Raw genomic sequence first — 17,973 nt, forward strand, 5'->3', positions numbered from 1 at the left:
AACACCATCCCAGGATGGAGCAGGGAGCACTGAGGTCCCAAGTTCCTCCCCGTGCCCCATCCCGGGCTGGAGCAAGGAGCACCAGGAAACTGTGTCCCTCCCAGTGCCGCATCCCGGGCCAGAATGGGGAGCACTGGGGAACACTCGGTCCTCCTGGTGACCCATTCCAGGATGGAGTGGGGATCACTGGGGAACACCCGGTTCTCCCCACACCCTGTCCCAGGATGAAGTGGGGATCACTGGGTCCCGAGTCCCTCCCCGTGCCCCATCCCAGGCTGGAGCGAGGAGCAGCAGGGAGCGGTGTTCCTTCTGGTGCCCCATCACGGCCAGAACGGGGAGCACTGGGGAGCACTGGGAGCACTGGGGAGCACCTGGTCCTACCAGAGCCCTATCCCAGGCTGGAGCGAGGAGCACCGGGGAACTGTGTCCCTTCCGGTGCCCCATCCCGGCCAGAACGGGGAGCGCTGGGGAGCACCCGGTCCTCCTGGTGCCCCATCCCAAGCTGGAGAGGGGAGCACTGGGGAGCACTGGGGAGCACCCGGTCATCCCGGCGCCCCGTCCCAGGACGGAGCGGGGAGCCCCGGGGAGCCCCGGGGAGCCAGGTCCCGCCCCGCGCCCCATGCCGGGCCGCAGCGGGGAGCCCCCGGCTGGCTGCGTCCCGGCGGGGCGGTGCGCGGGGCGGTGCGCGGGGCGCGGAGCGGCGCGGAGCGGGGCGGCGCGGCAGGCGCGGAAGATGGCGGCGGGCAGGCGCGCCCCGCGCACTGGGCTGCTGGAGCTGCGCGGCCCCGGCGGGCAGTGGCTCCGCGTCCTGCTCACCCTGGCCGAGGACGTGCTGGGGGTGAGCCCGGCCGACGGCCCCGGCCCCGGCCCCGGCCCCGCCGCCGGCCCCGGCGAGGCCCCGGCGGCGCAGCTGAACGGCGGCGAACCGGGCTCCGCCGTGCCCGAGGCGCTCGCCAACATCAGGCGCACGGTGCGCGTCGTCAAGCAGGACGTGGGGGGGCTCGGCATCAGCATCAAAGGTGAGGGCCGGGCCGCGGGGGGGGTCCCGGGGCGGCGGGCAGGCACCGGGCACCGCGACCTGTTGCTGCCGCCTTCCCGGCGGCCCGCGGCCACGCTCGGCAGCAAAGGCGGCGGGGGAGCGGGGCTGGGGTCGTCGCGCCCCGTGGCACTGCCCTGGCCCAGCCCCGGCGCAGGACGAGGAAGGGGACACGTGGCAGTGGCGGGACCCGAAGCATCCCCGGCCCGCGGGAAGAGCAGCACTTCGGGGTGCGGCAGCGACCGGCCAGCCCCTGGCCGACACGTCCCGGCTGGAGCGGGAGTCCCCGGCCTTGGGAGCTGGAGGGGCCCCCGCTGCCCCTCGCACACAAGGGCAGGGTGCGGCGTCAGGGGGGCAGGTGGGACGCACAGGGTACCCGCTCACACAAAAGCTGCCCTTTGGCAGCCAAAGGCAGGTCTCTGCCGGCACGCCCTTGTTCCCTCCGTGCCCCTGTGCTGAGAAATGCCCCGTTTAAACTGCCGGCAAAACGAAGGAAGCAATTGTAAAGCCCATGGAGAGCTCCAGGCACGGAGAGCTGGGGTGTTAAACCGACACGCTCTGGCTTGATGTCCTCTCCTGGAGAGCTGAGCAGCGGGACGCCTCCGTGTTACAATCCCTGTTTTCCCCCCCGAGCTGCCCCGCTCCCCCGTGACTCGCCTGAACTTCAGGCTCGAAACTTCTTGGGGAAAGGACGGTGTTTCTGTCTGCCTTTGCTTTTCACGTGGCTCCGAGTGTGTTGGAAACTGTGAAAGGAGGATGAAACGGGCAGCAAACAGGCAGGCAAGGGGCCGGCCCGGTGTGCGGGCGAGGGGTCCGTGCTCCGTGTGCAGGCAGGGCAGGCAGCGGGCTCGGCAGCCCCGGGAGCGGCAGCGGGGCAGCTCTCGCCTCCTGACGTGGCTTCTCCTCCCAGCTCGGCGGGGACGCGGCCGCAGCCTCCGGCTCCCCCTGGGAGGGGGGAGGTTTTGTGATGTCGATGACTGGGTGCTGGGACTGGACTGACAGCCTGCCGCTGTGTCTGCGGTGTGCCCGAGCCTGCCAGCTCTTCTTTTTGGGAAGCATAAAGCCCCCTTCGTAATAACCCCTTGGCTGCCAAGTTATTGCTAGCTCCTTGGCTCTCCCAGGAAAGGAGAAACGTCACTTGGTTCAGTTAAAACTTTTATTTTTGCCGTGACGTATGTGGAAACCGAGTAGTTGCCACCCAAACTGGGAGCTAGAAGCTGCTAGGGGCGGTGGGGCAGCCCTGCCAGTGCCACCGCCGCTGCTAGGGGAGGCCGTTGCTGCCCCTCGCCCGGGCTGCTGACGCTGCCCCGTTAAAACACGTGCCAGCCACATTTCACCCGGGGACGCTTCACCGCACGCCGGGCTGCGGGTGAGGTGGCCCCTGCCTTGGGACGTGGCGAGGGGCTGGTGCCGTGGCTGTGGGGCTGGCCTTCCCCCGGCTGGCAGGACGGCGGGGAGCTGGGCGAGAGCCGAGCTGGCGGAGGCTCCTGGCCCTGGCAGGGGCTCTGGGTGCCGGCGGCCGCGGGCGAGGAGCTGCTGCAGTACGGATGGGCCCGGCAGCTCGGAGCAGCCCCCACGGGGGCCTCTGACAGCTGATAACCGGAGCCCTCCGAGGGGCTTGGCAGGCGTCTGAGTGAGGAAATGCCTGTGGCACTGGCTGGCAGCAGCCCTGGAGCAGGCGGTGGCAACAGGCTGGGCTTAACATCTCCCTCTGGGGTGAGAGATCAGCTCTTGGAGGCTCCTCGGGACAGGCCGTCCTGGGCCGTAGGGCACGTCAGGGGCTGCCCGGCTGGGGCTGGATGGTACCTGCTGAACCCCTGCTCCCTGGCACGGAGGCAGCAACACTGCTCAGATCTCCCTGCAGGTTCAAAAGTTAATGTGCAAATTGATCTCCTCAAGCTGCCGGGAGGTTTCAATAGCATCCTTTTAGACAGGAGAATGGGGAGCAGCAGGTAAATAGGGCTACTGTGTGGAGAGAAGCAAACAGCCAGGGTGGTTCACCTCTCCCTGGCTCTTTTGCCTTTTCAGAAGCATTTAGCAGTCTTATCGGTTTAGGTCATGAAGTCCTTAGAGCAGGGATAGTTGCTCAGCACACACAATTAATAATGCAAATAAAGACGTGCTTTCCTGCCAGAATTGATGGGGAGATGGCCAGGTTACTGTGAGGAAATGTGCAACCATTCAGAGCAGTTTTGGAGCAGTCATCTTTGTCTGCTATAGAGCCTGATGGTATTTTGGCTACTGTGGTTGTTACAGGTGTGCTGTGGGCACCCGAGGAAATGGGGCAGTGGGCTGTCCCGGCACAGCACCGGGGCCAGCTGGTACCCGAGCATCCCTCTCTCCACTCGCTCCTCTGTGTGCTCCAACAGCCACAACCGCTTTGTTTCTTTTCTGTTTCAAGGTGGCCGAGAGAATAAAATGCCCATCTTGATCTCCAAGATATTTAAGGGGCTGGCAGCAGATCAGACCGAGGCGCTGTACGTGGGGGACGCCATCCTCTCTGTCAATGGGACCGACCTTTCCGAGGCAACGCATGATGAGGCGGTGCAGGCGTTGAAGAAGACGGGCAAGGAGGTGGTCTTGGAAGGTAGGAGGGGAAGGTGGACAAGGGTCCTCCTGCTTCTAGGGGGCTGATCCCTGTTTTTCCCAGGATGTACTGGGAGCACAGGGATGAAACATCATCTGCATATGCATTTACATGCTCTTTGAAATGGAAAACAACATGTACAGACTGGTTTATTTGCTTATCCTGAGAGCTGGAGGTAACTGCTGGGATCTCCCTACCTCCCTCCAGAGAGGGAGACATGCGTGTGCCACTGCTCGATGCTCAGTGGCTCCATCTCCTTGCTGCAGGACCGCAGGCAGGCAGCGATGGGAGTGTGGGATGGGTTTATGGGGTTTGCGACTCTTCTGTTGTACTGTGTCACCCTGAGGTTTGCAGTTCCTGGGGTAATAGAAAACTTTTTCTGCTTTTCCCATGATTTTCATTTAAACCCACATCCTTGGCTGGTTGGGCTCTGCAGGCTTACGCCAGTGGGGAGGGGGTACTCTGGCACCCCACTCCTTGCCAAGCACCTTTTAGTTTGCTGGGGTATATTCTGGGCATATGGAAGGAGCAGGCTGCTGGGTGCAGGCAGGGCGGGTGGCAGGCAGGGCCAGCTCAGGAGCGGGGCCACAGGAGCTGCTTGCCCAGGGGATCCCTGGCAGCTCAACCCCAACTGCAGCCCCCCCAGATTGGGACAGACGTCACAGGGATGCAGCCTTCACCATCCCAGGGGAGACTGGAGCCAGGCCTGCTTGGTGCTGGGCAGCTGGTCCTTGGTGTCTCCCAGACCTGCAGGAGCCCCCGAACCCCACCTGGGGAGTGGGTGAGGGCTGGTGGATTGGAACCGTGGGGGCCCTGTGGGAGAGACCCCATTCTTCTCCTGTTACCCTTCACATCACATCTATCTGTGCTTGCCCACCCCACCCTCTGTCAGCTCGGCTGGGCAGGGGTGAGCACCTAGGATTTGCCCTCAGGACAGGACCCTTCCCCTCCCCTCGCTGCCCCCCGGGTCACCCTGTCTAACCAGGAGGGTCTTGGCACCAGAGACCCTTCCCGGTGCAGTCGTAGGGCTGTAGATCCCAAAGGGAGGTTTTATTTGGAAGCATTGCTCTGGGCTCTGCCTGGACAAAAAAGAGGTTTGTGTCTTCTGCTGCCAGCAACCACTGTGGCTCTTGCTTTTCTGTGCCTTCCCCAGATTGTCTCAGCTCCAGATTTTCATTTTTAGCTTTGCTCAGCCCTTTCTGCTGTGGGTTCCTCCTCTCCTGGGAGCCGCAGGACCATGGTTCAGCCGGAGGAATGTGCGGCTCTGCACAGCTGCTGGGAGCAGATAGGGTTGTTGGTGGGGTGTTTTTTTCTTTTTTTTTTGACCAAAGAGAAATACAAGAGCCTCTTTCTCTGGGAGTCTGTGAAATTCCTCCCTGTAGCTGCTGTTCTTGGACCACCCTCTCTCTTATTTTCTTTTCATCCTTTACTTTGGCGTGGGTTTCCTTTCTGCTAGAGGTTCCTGCGGGAGGCGGAGATGAGCTGCCCTTTCTGCAGAGAACAACTCTCCCTGGACCACCTCTTCCCCTTCCTCCTCTGTCCCCCTGGGGAGCCGGGCACTGCCAGGTTGCCCGCCCAGGAAGCAACTGCAGGCAGGGCCTTTGCTGTGGCTCCCTGAGCTCAGGTATGACCTGCTGGACTTCTTAATCAATTAAAACTCCCAGCAGGTACCCTTGGCAGGAGAGCGGGGCTGGGCTGGCTCCCACCACAACACTCTGGAGGCTTCGTGGTGAGTTTGTAGCTGGTGCCATTGGGCTCCCGTGGTGTGGTGTTGCTCAGGGGTGCTGCAGGCAACAGCTGGAGCGGGGCCAGGTCTCTGCTGCTCATCGATCACAGACATCAGGTATACACATGATGCGTCTCTGCCTCCCCATTTTGGGTTTGCCAGCATGGTACAGCCCTGCCCGTGGAGGGTGGCAGGGCTGGCGCTGCGGTGTGGTCCCCGCCAGGCTGTCACTGCCCTGTGGAGGTGGTGGCCGTGCCTCGGGACAGGGTGTCCTCTGCCTTTTTTAAACCCGGCACCCCAGTAGCTCTCCAGGAGCCGGCTGGCCAAGCACCCTGCCCCGGGGAGGGGTGGCAGGGCTGGGGGACAGCGGGTGGACTTAAGGCACCCGAGGGGTGTTAAAGGGGGGGATTCCCTGCCCCCCTCTCCTGTTTGCGCTCGCTCCAGAGGTTGGAGAAAAGCACCTTAAGATCACTTAGGCTCTTTCTGGTTCCTGTGTGCTGCCAGGTGGAACTCCGACTTCCCTTACAGTTGCTGTAAGTACCAAAACTGAATAATTTGGCACAGTTGATGTCTGTTTGCTGCCTTGCTCCTCCTGGCTGCATTCATTCCTGTTTTTAGGAGTTTTTAGGGCAGTTTACAAGCAGTGTCACAGTAGGTAGCAAAACTGGGAGAGCTTGTACCTCCTCATGGGGCAGTGAGCTGGGGTGAGACCCTGTGAAGTGGCAAAGCTGGGAGGTGAAGTATTTTAATTTGAATATCAGCTGTGGGTCCACATGCCAGATCTCACCCTGGGCTGCTCAGCTTGGCTTCTGGCTCCTGGGTATCGTTGCTGGCCGGGCATGAGGACATGCAGATACCTCTCCGTGTGTCCTGCCAAGAATTATTTTGGATGTGCCAAACTACTCTCTTGATATTTGCAGGAGGAGTTTGACTGTATTTATATTACATTGTTATTTTGGGGAGAGTTGCTCTCCCTTACCTTATTTTTCTCTCGTTCTTTTTCTTTTTTTTTTTTGCATTGCTTGATATCCAGAGACCCTCCATGGCAGGGAAACGGCTGATAAACATCCTTCCAGCTGCCCTGGGAAGGGCTTTGATGCCAGGAGTGTTTTTTTTGGGCAAGGCCCCTGTGCTGTATTGGCATGAGGAGAGAACTGGGAGCAGTGGGGAGGAGGAGGTGGGGCAGCTGTGGGCATCTTGCCTCTGTGGCAGCCTAGGGCTTGTTGGCTGCTGGGGAGCTCCTGGGGCTGTCGCAGCTCTTCAGGACTCGCTCAGCCAAGTAATAGCTTGGAAGCTTGAAAATCAGAAAAGCTAAGGGGTGCCAGGAGAACATGGTGCTGGGGATGTCCGGCTCCAGCGGGCTGATTGCCCTAACCATGGGAAACCCAGGCACTTGCAGAGGGTGGAGATGTGCATGGTGTGCAATGTGCAATACCCACAAAATTTAGGTGACCCTGAGGTAAATAACACACAGTGCAGAGTGGAAGGGGGTTTTGAGTGGGGGCAGGTGGTGGCAGCCAGGAATTGTGTGGTTCCCCATCGCTGCTGCCCTTCAGGGCTCAGAAGGGCTTCGGACGAGAAAAGCCCTGAAGTGGCCTCCAGCCTTTGTGGGACACTAAAGTGAATGTCTTCTGGCAGGTGTGATGGTCCTCAGGGTCTGAAGAGCTGTGCTTTGCCCAGCTCTCATGGTTTAAATGTGATAATTGAACCAAAGCAGGCACAGAGGCTTTGGACATGCCTTAGGATGATGCAGAGAGACAGTAAGGGTCCACATCCTCCTGCCTCCTCCACACCTCACTGCCCTGAAGCTTTGCTTTCCCTGGGAAGTTTTGTGGGAATGTTTGTCCTCCTGTGGAAACACTGAGAGTTGTCCCATGATCTCCCTGGGATCACTCAGCCTGTGGGTCACCGCTGGCCATGCAAAGAGCTGGGGCGTGTGACACTGAGCTCTGGGACAGGGTCCTGGGGCAGGAGGGACAGTGGTGGCACTTCCACCCTGCAGCGTCCCATGGCATCTTCCTCCCTGGGGTAAAAGGACTGAGTTGAGGCAGTTGGGTCCGGCAGCTGCTGCCTTGTTTGTGGTTGGAGCCAGGGCAGGGAATGGTCCCTGGGTGGGAAGCTGCATGGGGCAGCTATGGCAGCCCCTGCGTTGAGTTTTTGAAGTACACCACAGTGTCAGCTTGAAGTTTACAGGTTGTTTCAGGGTGTCTCTTTGGGATGTGTGTTTGCTGACCATCCCTCTGCCCTGATTTAACTTGTTAATTTTGCATAGTTAGTCCTGAGGCAGAGAGAGGTCAGCTGGAGATGGGCTTAACATCTCCTTAGGGCCAGTGCTGGATCTCCAGGACCTCTCTGGAAGCCTTCTTGATGTGACAGCCACCAGCACAGTTGGACCTCTTTGACTCTCCATGCTGTGTAGATGCTGCTGAAAAGCTCTTCGTAGGAAAAGCCTGTCCTAGTCCTAACTGGCAGTGCAGCCTTAAACCTCTCTCTGTTGAATCCATGCCGTGATCTCTGGGCTGAAGCAGAGCGTGCCAGCACTGGGCTGGAGGCCCGAGCAGCAGATGGGTGCTCTCGAGCCTGCTGCTGGGTGTCCATGTGGTTGGGCTGTTTTTATGGCTGGACGAAGGTTTGTGACCCCTTGGTGAAGCTCTCTGGGGTCAGGAGCTTGGCTTGGGGTGGTGCTGAGCCATGGGCACGTGTGTGGGACAGATTGTGGTGACTCAGGATCAAGGGTGCAGGAGTGTTTGGTCAGGCTTAGGAGGGATGGGCTGGTGGAGGGGGAGGATCTGTTACCCAAGAAGTAAACCCAAGGGATTTTGGTGGTGTGGTGAGTGCTGAGAAGAAAATGGTCTGAGTTGTTTGCTTTAATGAGATGGGTGTAATTAATTAATCCATTCAGTACCAGGCAATTCTGCTGCACTGAAGGGACTGGCAGCAGTCTTAAGTCAACCTGCTATAAATCTTGTGCTGGGGAACCTCCATGGCTTTGTTCTTTGCTCAGCAAGGAACAGGCAGAGGTGCAGCAGCCACTGTTGCAGAGTGGGCGGGGGACAGCACTGTCACACCGTGTCCCCTGGTTGTGCCGTGTGTCTCTGACATGCAGCCTGCTGCTGTCATTGGAGGGACAGCAGCTCCCATGGCAAAGGTCAGTGGCCCAACCTCGGGTGCGCAGCTCCCCGGGGAATCACTGCAGCCCCCATCACATCACTGTCCTGTGCTGCGGGAACCCATCCGTGCATTGTCACCAGCCTTAAATCCTCCTTAAAGCCATGTGCCAGAGAGGCACACGCACTGGCCATTGCCTAATTCTCCATGGCCTGTCCTGGGCCGGGCACTGCTCCTCTCCTCCTCTGCTCCATCGGGACGTGACCCCACCATCGCACAGCTAATGCCAGTGACGTCCTCCGCATGCCCGGGGAGCCACGGGCTGGCGCAGGGATGCTGCTCGGGTTTCAACGGCTGAATGATATCTTTCTGAACTCCAATTAGTTCCCAGGCACCAGGATAATGGCCGGTCCCCACTGCCAAGATTAATGACTCGGGGTAAAATCCAGCCTGGCTCAGATGCCTGTGGGAACACGGCAGCTATTTATAACGGGAGGTGCAGGGCACGAGGCTGGTGGCCCCACGCCGGCTCCTTGGCCCCAGCGGCGCTGCGGGGCCGCTGCGGGGTAACCCGACCCACGTGCCGCAGCGGCATCTCAGCCATTTATAGCTGCGTCCCGCTGGGGCCGGGCAGAGCGGGGCACACTGCGGGGCTCTGCCTCCCCGCCGTGCCCCACCGCAGTCCTGCTGGGCTCTAGGGATTTAGAGGGTTTGGGGAGCTCACTGGGGTAGGAACGACGGGGAAGATGGGTGGTGGTGGGCGGGTGAAGGATGAGGATGTAGGCTCTGCGTGGGAAAAGGGTGTTTTTCTGGCACAAAATGAGGCTGCCGTGGCTTTGCTGCAGCAATGGAGCTGGTCCACCAACCAGCCACCTACAAGAGTTGGCTGCAAAGCCAAGCTCGTGTCTGTCCCCCCTCCTGCCACCCACAGTGCTGACTTGGACCTGGAGTGAAACCAGCGGTGATGGCTGGGGACGTGGCAGCGGGCACGTGTCTGTCCCATGGCGTTTTCCCTAAGGGCCACCAAAGGGAAGCCTTTCCTTGGAGCCACCGGCTGGTCCCACGCTGTCCCCAGGGCAGGACCGTGACTGGTGTCCCCCCTGCTCAGCCAAAGCTTTTTGCCCAGTGCTGCCAACCTAATTTTCAGGACGTAGCTATGGGGCCCCATCAATTCACAGTGACTTTCATCTCCCTCTTCCCCTAACCCTCGGGAGCCGGCTGCTGTCCCAGTGTGGCTCTGAGGGCTCTGGCTCCGCAGCTGGACTTGCTGGGGGCTGGTAGCTGATTTCTTGTCCCTGGTTTATAACTCATGGGGCAGGGCTGTGAGCATGCAGTTTGAGGCTTTTCCTGGGGCCAAGCCATGGTATTTGAGAGCTGTTGCTCCCAGTTGGCAGTGGGACCGGCTGTACCAGCACAGTTTGGACTGTAATTTTGGCCTGGGACTCCTGCCCATTCCCCACCCCTGCCTTCATGTGCTGCCCCGGGGACCTGATCACACTTGGATCTCTGAGCTGATCTGGGTTAAAGGAAAGACAAAAGGGGGAAAAGGCCATTTTCATCCCTCCTGGGAGGCTCCCTGGGCTGTGATGGTGGGGCAGAGGCACTGGGAGGATCCTAGGTGTCATGTCACCCTCTGGTACAACCTCGCCCACCAGTGCCATCCCCTCGGACACCCACAGGGGTGCAGGACAGAGGACCCACAGCACCTATGGGTGGCACCTTTGGGGAGTAAGTGGAGGCAGCACCAATGGAGGCTCCAATGCAGGGAGGGTACAAGGGGTTTCAGCAGGGTGGATGGGTGCTGGCATGCAGGATGAGGCCGCCCTGGCCTGTGCCATGGCCTCAACTGGGTGCTGCCTTTCTTCCAGTGAAGTACATGAAGGAGATCTCACCCTACTTCAAGAACTCCTCTGCGGGGGCAACGGTCAGCTGGGACCCCTCACCTGCCACCCTGCAGAAGCGGTCATCCCCCCTCCTACCCCCTCGGGAGCTCCGGGAGAGCAGGACCGTGCCTCTGAAGATGTGCTACGTGTCCCGCAAGTGCCTTCCCACCGACCCGGAGCACAGGTCAGGGCACGGTGCCGGGGGATGGCGATGCCACCGCGTTGCCCCGGGGTGCTGAGGGCTGTCGGGGACCCAGCGGGGCCGTGTCCCTGCAGGTACCTGGAGGTGTGCTCGGCGGACGGGCGCGTTGCCCTCTTCCTGCGGGCGAAGGACGAGGCCACGGCGCAGTCGTGGCTCAGTGCCATCCAGGCCAACACGGGTGCCCTGCTGCCGCGGGTGAAGGAGGAGCTGCGAGCCCAGCTGGCGGGTGCTGGCGTGGTGGCTGGACGGGATGTCAAGCACGTGGGCTGGCTGACCGAGCAGGTACCTGCACGTCCCCTGCCACCCCATGCCACCACGCTGCCCGTGGCCCTGACCCAGTCCCCTTGCAGCTCCCCAGTGCCGGCACCAGGAACCTCTTGGCTGTCCTCACGGAGAAGGAGCTGCTGCTGTACGGCAGCCTGCCGCAGAGCCGGGACGCCCTGGGCAAGCCCGCGCACAGCTACCCCCTCATTGCCACCAGGTAGGGGCCACTGGCCCAGCACCCTCCTGCTCTGTGCAGGGGAACGGGGCGGTGGCAGTGTCTGAGGGGTGGTGGCAGTGGCAGGGGGTCAGGGCAGAGCTCCAGGGGTAATGACACAGCCCCAGAGGTGGTGGTGGCAGTGTCCAGGGGTGGTGGCAGGGTCTGGGGGTCAGGGCAGAGCCCCAGAGGTGATGACACGTCCCCGGGAGTGGTGATGGCAGTGTCGGGGGGTGGTGGCAGGGGGTCAGGGCAGAGCCCCAGCGTGGCGGCAGAAGCTTTTTTGGTGATGGTAGAGGCCGGGGGACGGTGTCGGGGGGGGGGGTAAGGGCCGGGGCGGGGCGGGGCCTCGGGAGGGTCCGGCCGCGGGAGGGGCATCCGCGGGGCTGCAGCGCCCCCTGCCGGCGCCGCCGCGCAGCCGCCGCCGCGGAGCCACCGGGGGGGCGCGGGGCGGTGCGGGGGGCGGTGCGGGGGGCGGAGGGGCGCGGGGCGGTGCGGGGCGCGGTGCTGAGGCGCGGCGGTGCCGCAGGCTGGTGCACTCGGGGCCGGCCAAGGGCTCGGCGCTGTACGAGGCGGAGCTGTCGTTCGCGCTGCGCACCGGCACTCGGCTGGGCGTGCAGACCCACCTCTTCAGCCTGGAGAGCCCCCGCGACCTGGCGCTGTGGACGCGGCTGCTGGTGGACGGCACCCACGGCGCCGCCGAGCTGGCCCAGGAGGTGTCGGCAGGTCAGCGGTGGGGGTCCGGGCGGCGCGGGGTGGGGGGGGGCGGCCACCTTCTTACCCCTGTCCCCGTCCCCAGCCTGCTCGTGGAAGGGGCAGGATTGCACCCTCTCCGTCCACATCGACAAGGGCTTCACCATCTCCACAACCGAGCCCGGGCTCAGCAAGACCATCCTGCTCCAGCAGCCCTTCGAGAAGCTGCAGATGTCCTCTGATGACGGCACCAAGATGCTCTACCTGGACTTTGGTGGCCCGGAGGGAGAGATTGTGAGTTGGCTTTATCCTTCCCACCCCCCGCCCATCCAAACTCCCACCGGCCCCAGGGAGGGGAGAGGGGAAGCAGAGCACCCGCCCTGCGCACAGCACCCATCCTGCCTGGCACGTGGGGCTGAGACGCGGCCCATCCACCCACCCCTGCCCGCACGCCTCTCCCAGGGCCCCGCTAAGGCTGTGGTGGGGGTTGGGGGGCCCTGGGTGGTCCCTGCCCTCCCCACTGCAAGCAGAAAGCTGTCTGCTCCAGGAACAGCCCTCCCCATTGCAAAAATTCCTCTGTTCCTTTCTTGCAGCAATTGGACCTTCACTCCTGCCCTAAAACCATCGTCTTCATCATCCACTCCTTCCTCTCAGCCAAGGTGACCCGGCTGGGGCTGCTGGCGTGAAGAGGGAGCAGAGCAGCGGGCAGAGCAGCCCCAGCCCCCCGCCGATCTATGCACCCCCCTCCCGGCCAAACCCAGCCTCAAGCCCTCCCAAGGGGACCGGAGCCCTCGCAGGGTCGCGTCATCCCTGCCAAGGAAAAGCACCGTCTGGCTGGGAAAAACCACTCCCGGGGTGTCTAGGGGCAGCGGTGGGGTGAAATCCCTCTTGGATGGCAGCACTGGGACCTCTCCGGTCCCTTTTCCCCTCCTTCCCCCACTCTGATGCCCAGCAGTGACTGGAGAAGCCCGGTTGGAGCCCACCGTGAGTGGCCGCACGGTCGTCACCCCAGTGCCTTGTGAGATGATATTTTCTGTACAAAGAACCTGTTTGTATCGATGTTTTATATTTATACCGCCCTGCTAAAGATGCTGATGCAGCAGCTCTCACCTGTCTGGCTTGGACCGCCCGGAGAGTCCCCAGGTCCTGCAGCACAAGGACATGTGTCTGTCCCCTGGACAGACAACCTGAGGGCTGGAGACCGAAGCCAGTTCTGTAGTGCTTGAGAGATAGGAACTGCAGATCAGTGATACTTGCCAAATTTTTCCATATTGTACCAAATGATAGGAACCACTTTTCCTTGTCAGAGTTGGATGGTTCATTTTATTTTGCTAACTTCTGGATCACTTTATTTCTCATTTTAGGGGGGAAAGTTGTCAGGTGGCTGCTGGGAAACAACTTCTTTTATGAACCAAAAGAACCATTAAAATGCCTTTTTTTTTTTTTTTTTTGTCAAATAAACATTGCAGATCACAACCAGTGGGAGCCAAGGTCTCTCTTCTGGTTTTGCTTGGAGAAGTAGAAAATCTGTGGGTGATACCTGGGCTGTGCCTTGGTGTTTTCTACCAGGGAAAGGAAAGGTTTTGTTTGGAGGGTGTGGGACGTTGCTGTGAGCTGGTGGTATTGGTCTGGGAGTGCTGGGGACCCTGGCGGGAGTGTTTGGATGGGATAAAAGGTCTTTTAAAGCGCCTAACACTGTGCTGGGCACGGCAGGGAGGGACACACTGATACCTGCACCAGCTTTGACGATACCAGGTGGGTTTGAATACCCTGCACTTCATGCTTCAGGATGCTCAGTGGAGGGTAGGCATTGTTTCCAAACTCAAAAAAAAGTTGTATGTTTTGTTTTTTATATTTTTTCCAGTTAAAGTAGCTGCTTGGCTGAGTGGCAGCAAAGGCTCTGAATGTTGATCCCTTCACATGGCGCTCTTGCTGTAAAAGTCAGGCAGCGAATGCAGCCCTTGTGGCGTGGTTATGGTGTCTGTGGGCTCCCAGCACACGTGCAGCACAGCCAGTATTTACAAGTGCTTCCTGGATTAACCTTGGCCACTGTTACCCAAGGTGCATCCCTCTTAGTGTGGGGCTTGGCACTGAAAAGCCTATTCTGTCCCAAATAAGTGAGGAGCCGTGCTGTGGTGGCAGCTGCTGCAGGTGAGTTAGAGGATGCCCAGAAATGGCCAAGTTCTCTCAGAAAACTGCCCGGAGCTGACAGCTCTCCACACTCTGCTGATGCAACCTGTCCTAACAGATGCCTGATGCGAAGCACCAGGGCTGTGTGTGGACACTGGTCCTTGAGGGCTTGGCGAGAGCTGCCAGACACCCAACAGTCCCCTCGTCTTCTCGGGAACATGCAGTGCCGGAGGTGGGAGCTGTTGGCATGGCTTAGTGAGAAGTGTTATTTGCCAACGCCTTTGCACCGGACTGTGGGATGTGCTGGCCCAGCGCCCCGGGTCAGTGGCAGGAGCAGAGCTCTCAGCACAGCATCTGCACCTACACAGGGACACCAGGATGGGAATGGGCTGTGTTTGTGTCGCTGCACAGCGACAAATTCTGGATTAACCTTCTCCTTTTGTCCTGGCCCTGTATGTGGAGGAATCTGGAGTCTTCCAGGAAAGTCATTAACCAGGGAGAAGGCAAATAATTAGCAGCTAAATAATACCATCTTTACAAAGTTGTGCATCCTGTTGCGCTGTAGGGGGTCATCCCCTGATCAGAGTGGTGGGGTGTGCTGGCAGCATCGCTGTCTGGGCTGAGCGGGTGATCCCGTTGGAGCCGTGTTTGAGAGGAAATCCCCGTTTCCCCAGATCGGCCATGGCTGAAGAGTGCTGCTCCTTGAGTGCTTATTAAGCAGAGCTGGCTCTTGCAGGTGAGGAGGCCAAGAGCTGCAGGGCTCCTGCTCTGGTTACGGCAAATCTCAATGCAATGCTGGGAACTTAATGGTTTGCCTCATGAAGATGAGCTGGTCCCTGGCTGATGAGGGTGGGTGCAGCCACAGGGGTTGGGGAGAAGCTGCCCTTGCAAAGGTGTACGTCCTGGGGGAGGCATTGGGGGGGCGAAATGTGGTTTGCCACGTGCAGAACAGCTCCCAGGTGCCCAGACCCAGATGCTGTTACAGCCTTTAGGGTGCAGGAGGAGAAGCAACCCTAAGCTGCAAAAAATTGAAGGAGAGCAATAAAAATGTGAAGCAACAAGGACAGTGGGGTGCATGTGGTTTGAGCGGGGAAAAAGCACAGGAACAGCTTGTTTGGTGTAAATAAATAGTTCTGGGGCACATCAGCACTCAGGTGCTTAGCTCTTGGCAGGACGGGGTGCTGGAGAGGAGGGGGCTCGAGGAGCCCATGTGGGTACAGCCTGTTCCTCCCCGTGCAGAGCCCCGTGGCTGGCAGCAGTAATCTTTTATGATAAACAAGCCTGTACTTTTTATTGCACATAACTGTCAGATTTCCAGGAGCCCTTGCAAAATGGATTTGCAAAAGAAAAAAAAGGAAAAAAAAAATTCCCCACATTACTAACTGTTAAATCAATACAACAAGTAATTTAGAAACAGATGGTGTATTTTTCTATGATCAAAAGCATGTCTGCACAAGGAAACACATTATTACTGCAATTTACCTTCCTCTTCCTGCCCTACAGCCATTACTCTTTGGGGTTCATTCCAATAAAAGAGGGAATCACTCCCAATCCAGAGGAGATTTCCTATTAATCTTATAGACCACAAACTGCCTTGACTTTACCAGCGCAGCTCAGGCACACTGTCCCACTCTGTGCCTAGGCTATGAAAGAAACCGTTCAGTTTGGAGATGGCTATTTCTTTTCTTTGGTTTCTTTGCATCTGATACTGTATTTTATGGTGGTTTCTCACCCTCTTACACCCTTTTGGCACCATCTTCTGCTTAATGGGACCCTTTGCCCGATGATGCTCTTGCAGAGGGGCCTGTCAATAAGATAACTGCCTTATTTCGCTGAGTGATGTGGGACCTTGTTACATAAACCACCCAGAAAGAGAGGACAGAAACTGCCTCCCCCAGAAGAGCCTGTGGCAGCTGCAGATCTCTCCCTAAGTCCAGCAGGATCTTTGATTCCTGGGAGGATATCCAGAGAGGTGGTATGAGCATCCCCGGGACAGTGGTTATTTTCCAGGCTGATGCCAAAGAATCAAGGGTGGTGCTCATCATAGACCCCTTGGGGAAAAAACATTGCAATTATTTCCCAAAACTCCTAGTTTTCCTAAAATTCTCAGTTCTGACTGATGTAAATGTCCAGAAACATTCAGACATCCAGAATCAGCGCTGAATTTCTCTGCCCAGGGGAGGTTTTGGGGTTGGCAGTGGGGACACATTCCCTGTGCAGGAAGGCATCTGTGTGGAGGGATGAGTGTTCCTGCTTGGGACCACACCACGCTGTTCCCCAGGGAGGAATAACAGTTCATTGGGATTTTATTTTGCCAGGCACTTTTATGGCAGAAAGACTAATATTTTTGAAAGCAGCTTTAAAATAAACATAATGAACTCAGCTTATAGAACTGGAATGATGGTAATGGGCTCAGATAAAAAGCAGATTTCCTCAGATGAGTCACTGTAGCAACTGTAGTTTTATTTGGCCACCATGACAGAAACAGCTCAGGGGAAGGGGGTTTTAAAGGTGCTGTGAGGGTTGGGAAAAGGATGGCAAACGGGAAAAGAGGAGGAAAAAAAGTTGTAATTTGCTCTCTACGTGGAGCTCTTGGGGTGCTGGTTGCTAGAGGGGGGGCAAATGAGGAATGAAATGGAGGTGCAGAGACCTTGACATCCAAAACACTTTGTTGCTAGCCAGAGCCATGTGCAGAGGGAAGTGGGTGATGGCAGTGGGGTTGGCAGCAGCCTGGCTCTTGTGCCGTCCCTTGCCCTTTGGGACTAAATCCAGCCATGGTGAGGTGACCTCTCCCTTTCCTCTGTGGGAAAACCTGGCGCTGCCAGCATCCCTGGCACCAATGTCACAAGTGAGAATTTTCCCCAGAAATGGCTATTCCAGGTCATAAGACCTGGAAAACAGTCCTGAATGAACGAGCCAGAGAGGGGAGAGAGAGATGCTGCAGGAAGAGTGATTAGGTTGTCCCCAGGTGTTTGCTCACCCACGGCAGAACACTGTTTCCCTCCCGATACCGCTTGTACTTTCCATTAGTCGGCTCTGACCTTTTAGTGCCGTAATCAAACAAGACAACCTAACACTTAAATCTGAGTGTTTAGCGCTGACATTTACAATTGGTTCTCGAGTTAGAGAGACCAAATGAAAATTTCCTAGCAGACAGCATGCTGCAGGGAAGGGGAATCAAATAATTCATTTGCTGAATAACAGGCATGCCAGCCCCCTTCAGCTGTCTGCCCGGGCCCGCATCGCCGCGGCTGGTATTTGTACTAGAGCGCTTGTCATTAAAAAGTCAATATTCATCTGGAGTTAGTGCAGCACGCCAGTGCCGGCGATCCTGCAGACATCTCCCATTCGGGATGCAGGGAAACTGTATTTGGCATTTGATGAAGGTAAACAGGAGTGATCTTACCCAGGCGGGAGTGGGGAAGCTACATTAAATGTTAAGGATCCAAGACAGTAATGAGGATGTTTCCTCTCGTTCAGCCTCAGCTGTATCCGTGCCTGAAAACTGAGCACTCGGTGCACCCCTTGCTGCGGATCCACAGCCCCACACATGCCCTGTGGCGGCTGCTCGGTGTGCTGTCCCCGTGCACATCCCTGGGCAGGGCTGGGCTTTTCTAGCCCTGTCTCTGGGGGAATGAAGTCCTGAGTATTTAGCAGTTTTTGCCTGGTGAGGATATAAGGCTGGTGGGATGTGGGGGTGTGCTGAGAGCCAAAACACCCCTGGGAACCCCCCTGCACCCATCCCACCGTGGCTCCTCTGGTTCGTCCTCACACAGCTGTGGCTGTCTTCTCCTGTGTGAGAATTTCCCACTTGAGCCACTTTATTAAGTTAAAGCCATTTAAAAAAATGTCTGGACAAGGTTTCCTGTGCTGCTGCTCACGAGCTTCAGTATTCCTCCTGCCTCCTGCAAACAGCAGCAACAGCTCATCCTGCACCCTGCCCGGGAACATCCTCATCCCAGAAATAGGCTTAAACAGTCAAAAATACTCTGCCTCACCTGGATGAATCATGACTGCCCGCTTCCTTTGCTAATACCACATTTGAATAAATTAATATATTTGTTTCAGTTGTAGATAACAGAACGCGAGCTGCCCAAAACACTTGTTATTGCCGTATTTTGCCAGCGTTG

At 58.3% G+C, this 17,973-nt stretch overlaps 1 protein-coding gene across 2 annotated transcripts; it reads left to right on the forward strand.

Moving 5' to 3' along the window:
- Positions 1-695: 695 nt before the first annotated feature.
- Positions 696-13,198, forward strand: SNTA1 (syntrophin alpha 1). 2 transcript variants are annotated; one of them, XM_074920387.1, is made up of 8 exons: positions 696-1,019; positions 3,438-3,623; positions 10,326-10,524; positions 10,617-10,841; positions 10,901-11,023; positions 11,550-11,746; positions 11,820-12,007; positions 12,307-13,198. In XM_074920387.1, the coding sequence occupies exons 1-8, from the start codon at positions 734-736 to the stop codon at positions 12,397-12,399; spliced, it is 1,497 nt and encodes a 498-aa protein (XP_074776488.1). In that variant the 5' UTR covers positions 696-733; the 3' UTR covers positions 12,400-13,198. The 2 variants fall into 2 exon arrangements, with proteins under 2 accessions (XP_074776488.1, XP_074776487.1); XM_074920386.1 differs by having other exon boundaries at positions 698-1,019; positions 10,617-10,824; positions 10,893-11,023.
- Positions 13,199-17,973: the final 4,775 nt, after the last annotated feature.

This window comes from Athene noctua, chromosome 16, assembly GCF_965140245.1.
Source record: "Athene noctua chromosome 16, bAthNoc1.hap1.1, whole genome shotgun sequence".
NCBI classification, from domain to species: Eukaryota; Metazoa; Chordata; class Aves; order Strigiformes; family Strigidae; genus Athene; species Athene noctua.

Bases quoted from the DNA above. Each gene is read 5' to 3' on its own strand.
- SNTA1 (XM_074920387.1), top strand. From the start codon at position 734: ATGGCGGCGGGCAGGCGCGCCCCGCGCACTGGGCTGCTGGAGCTGCGC. The intron at 1,020-3,437 runs GTGAGGGCCGGG...TTCTGTTTCAAG, and splicing joins GCTCGGCATCAGCATCAAAG to GTGGCCGAGAGAATAAAATG. The intron at 10,525-10,616 runs GTCAGGGCACGG...GTGTCCCTGCAG, and splicing joins CCCACCGACCCGGAGCACAG to GTACCTGGAGGTGTGCTCGG.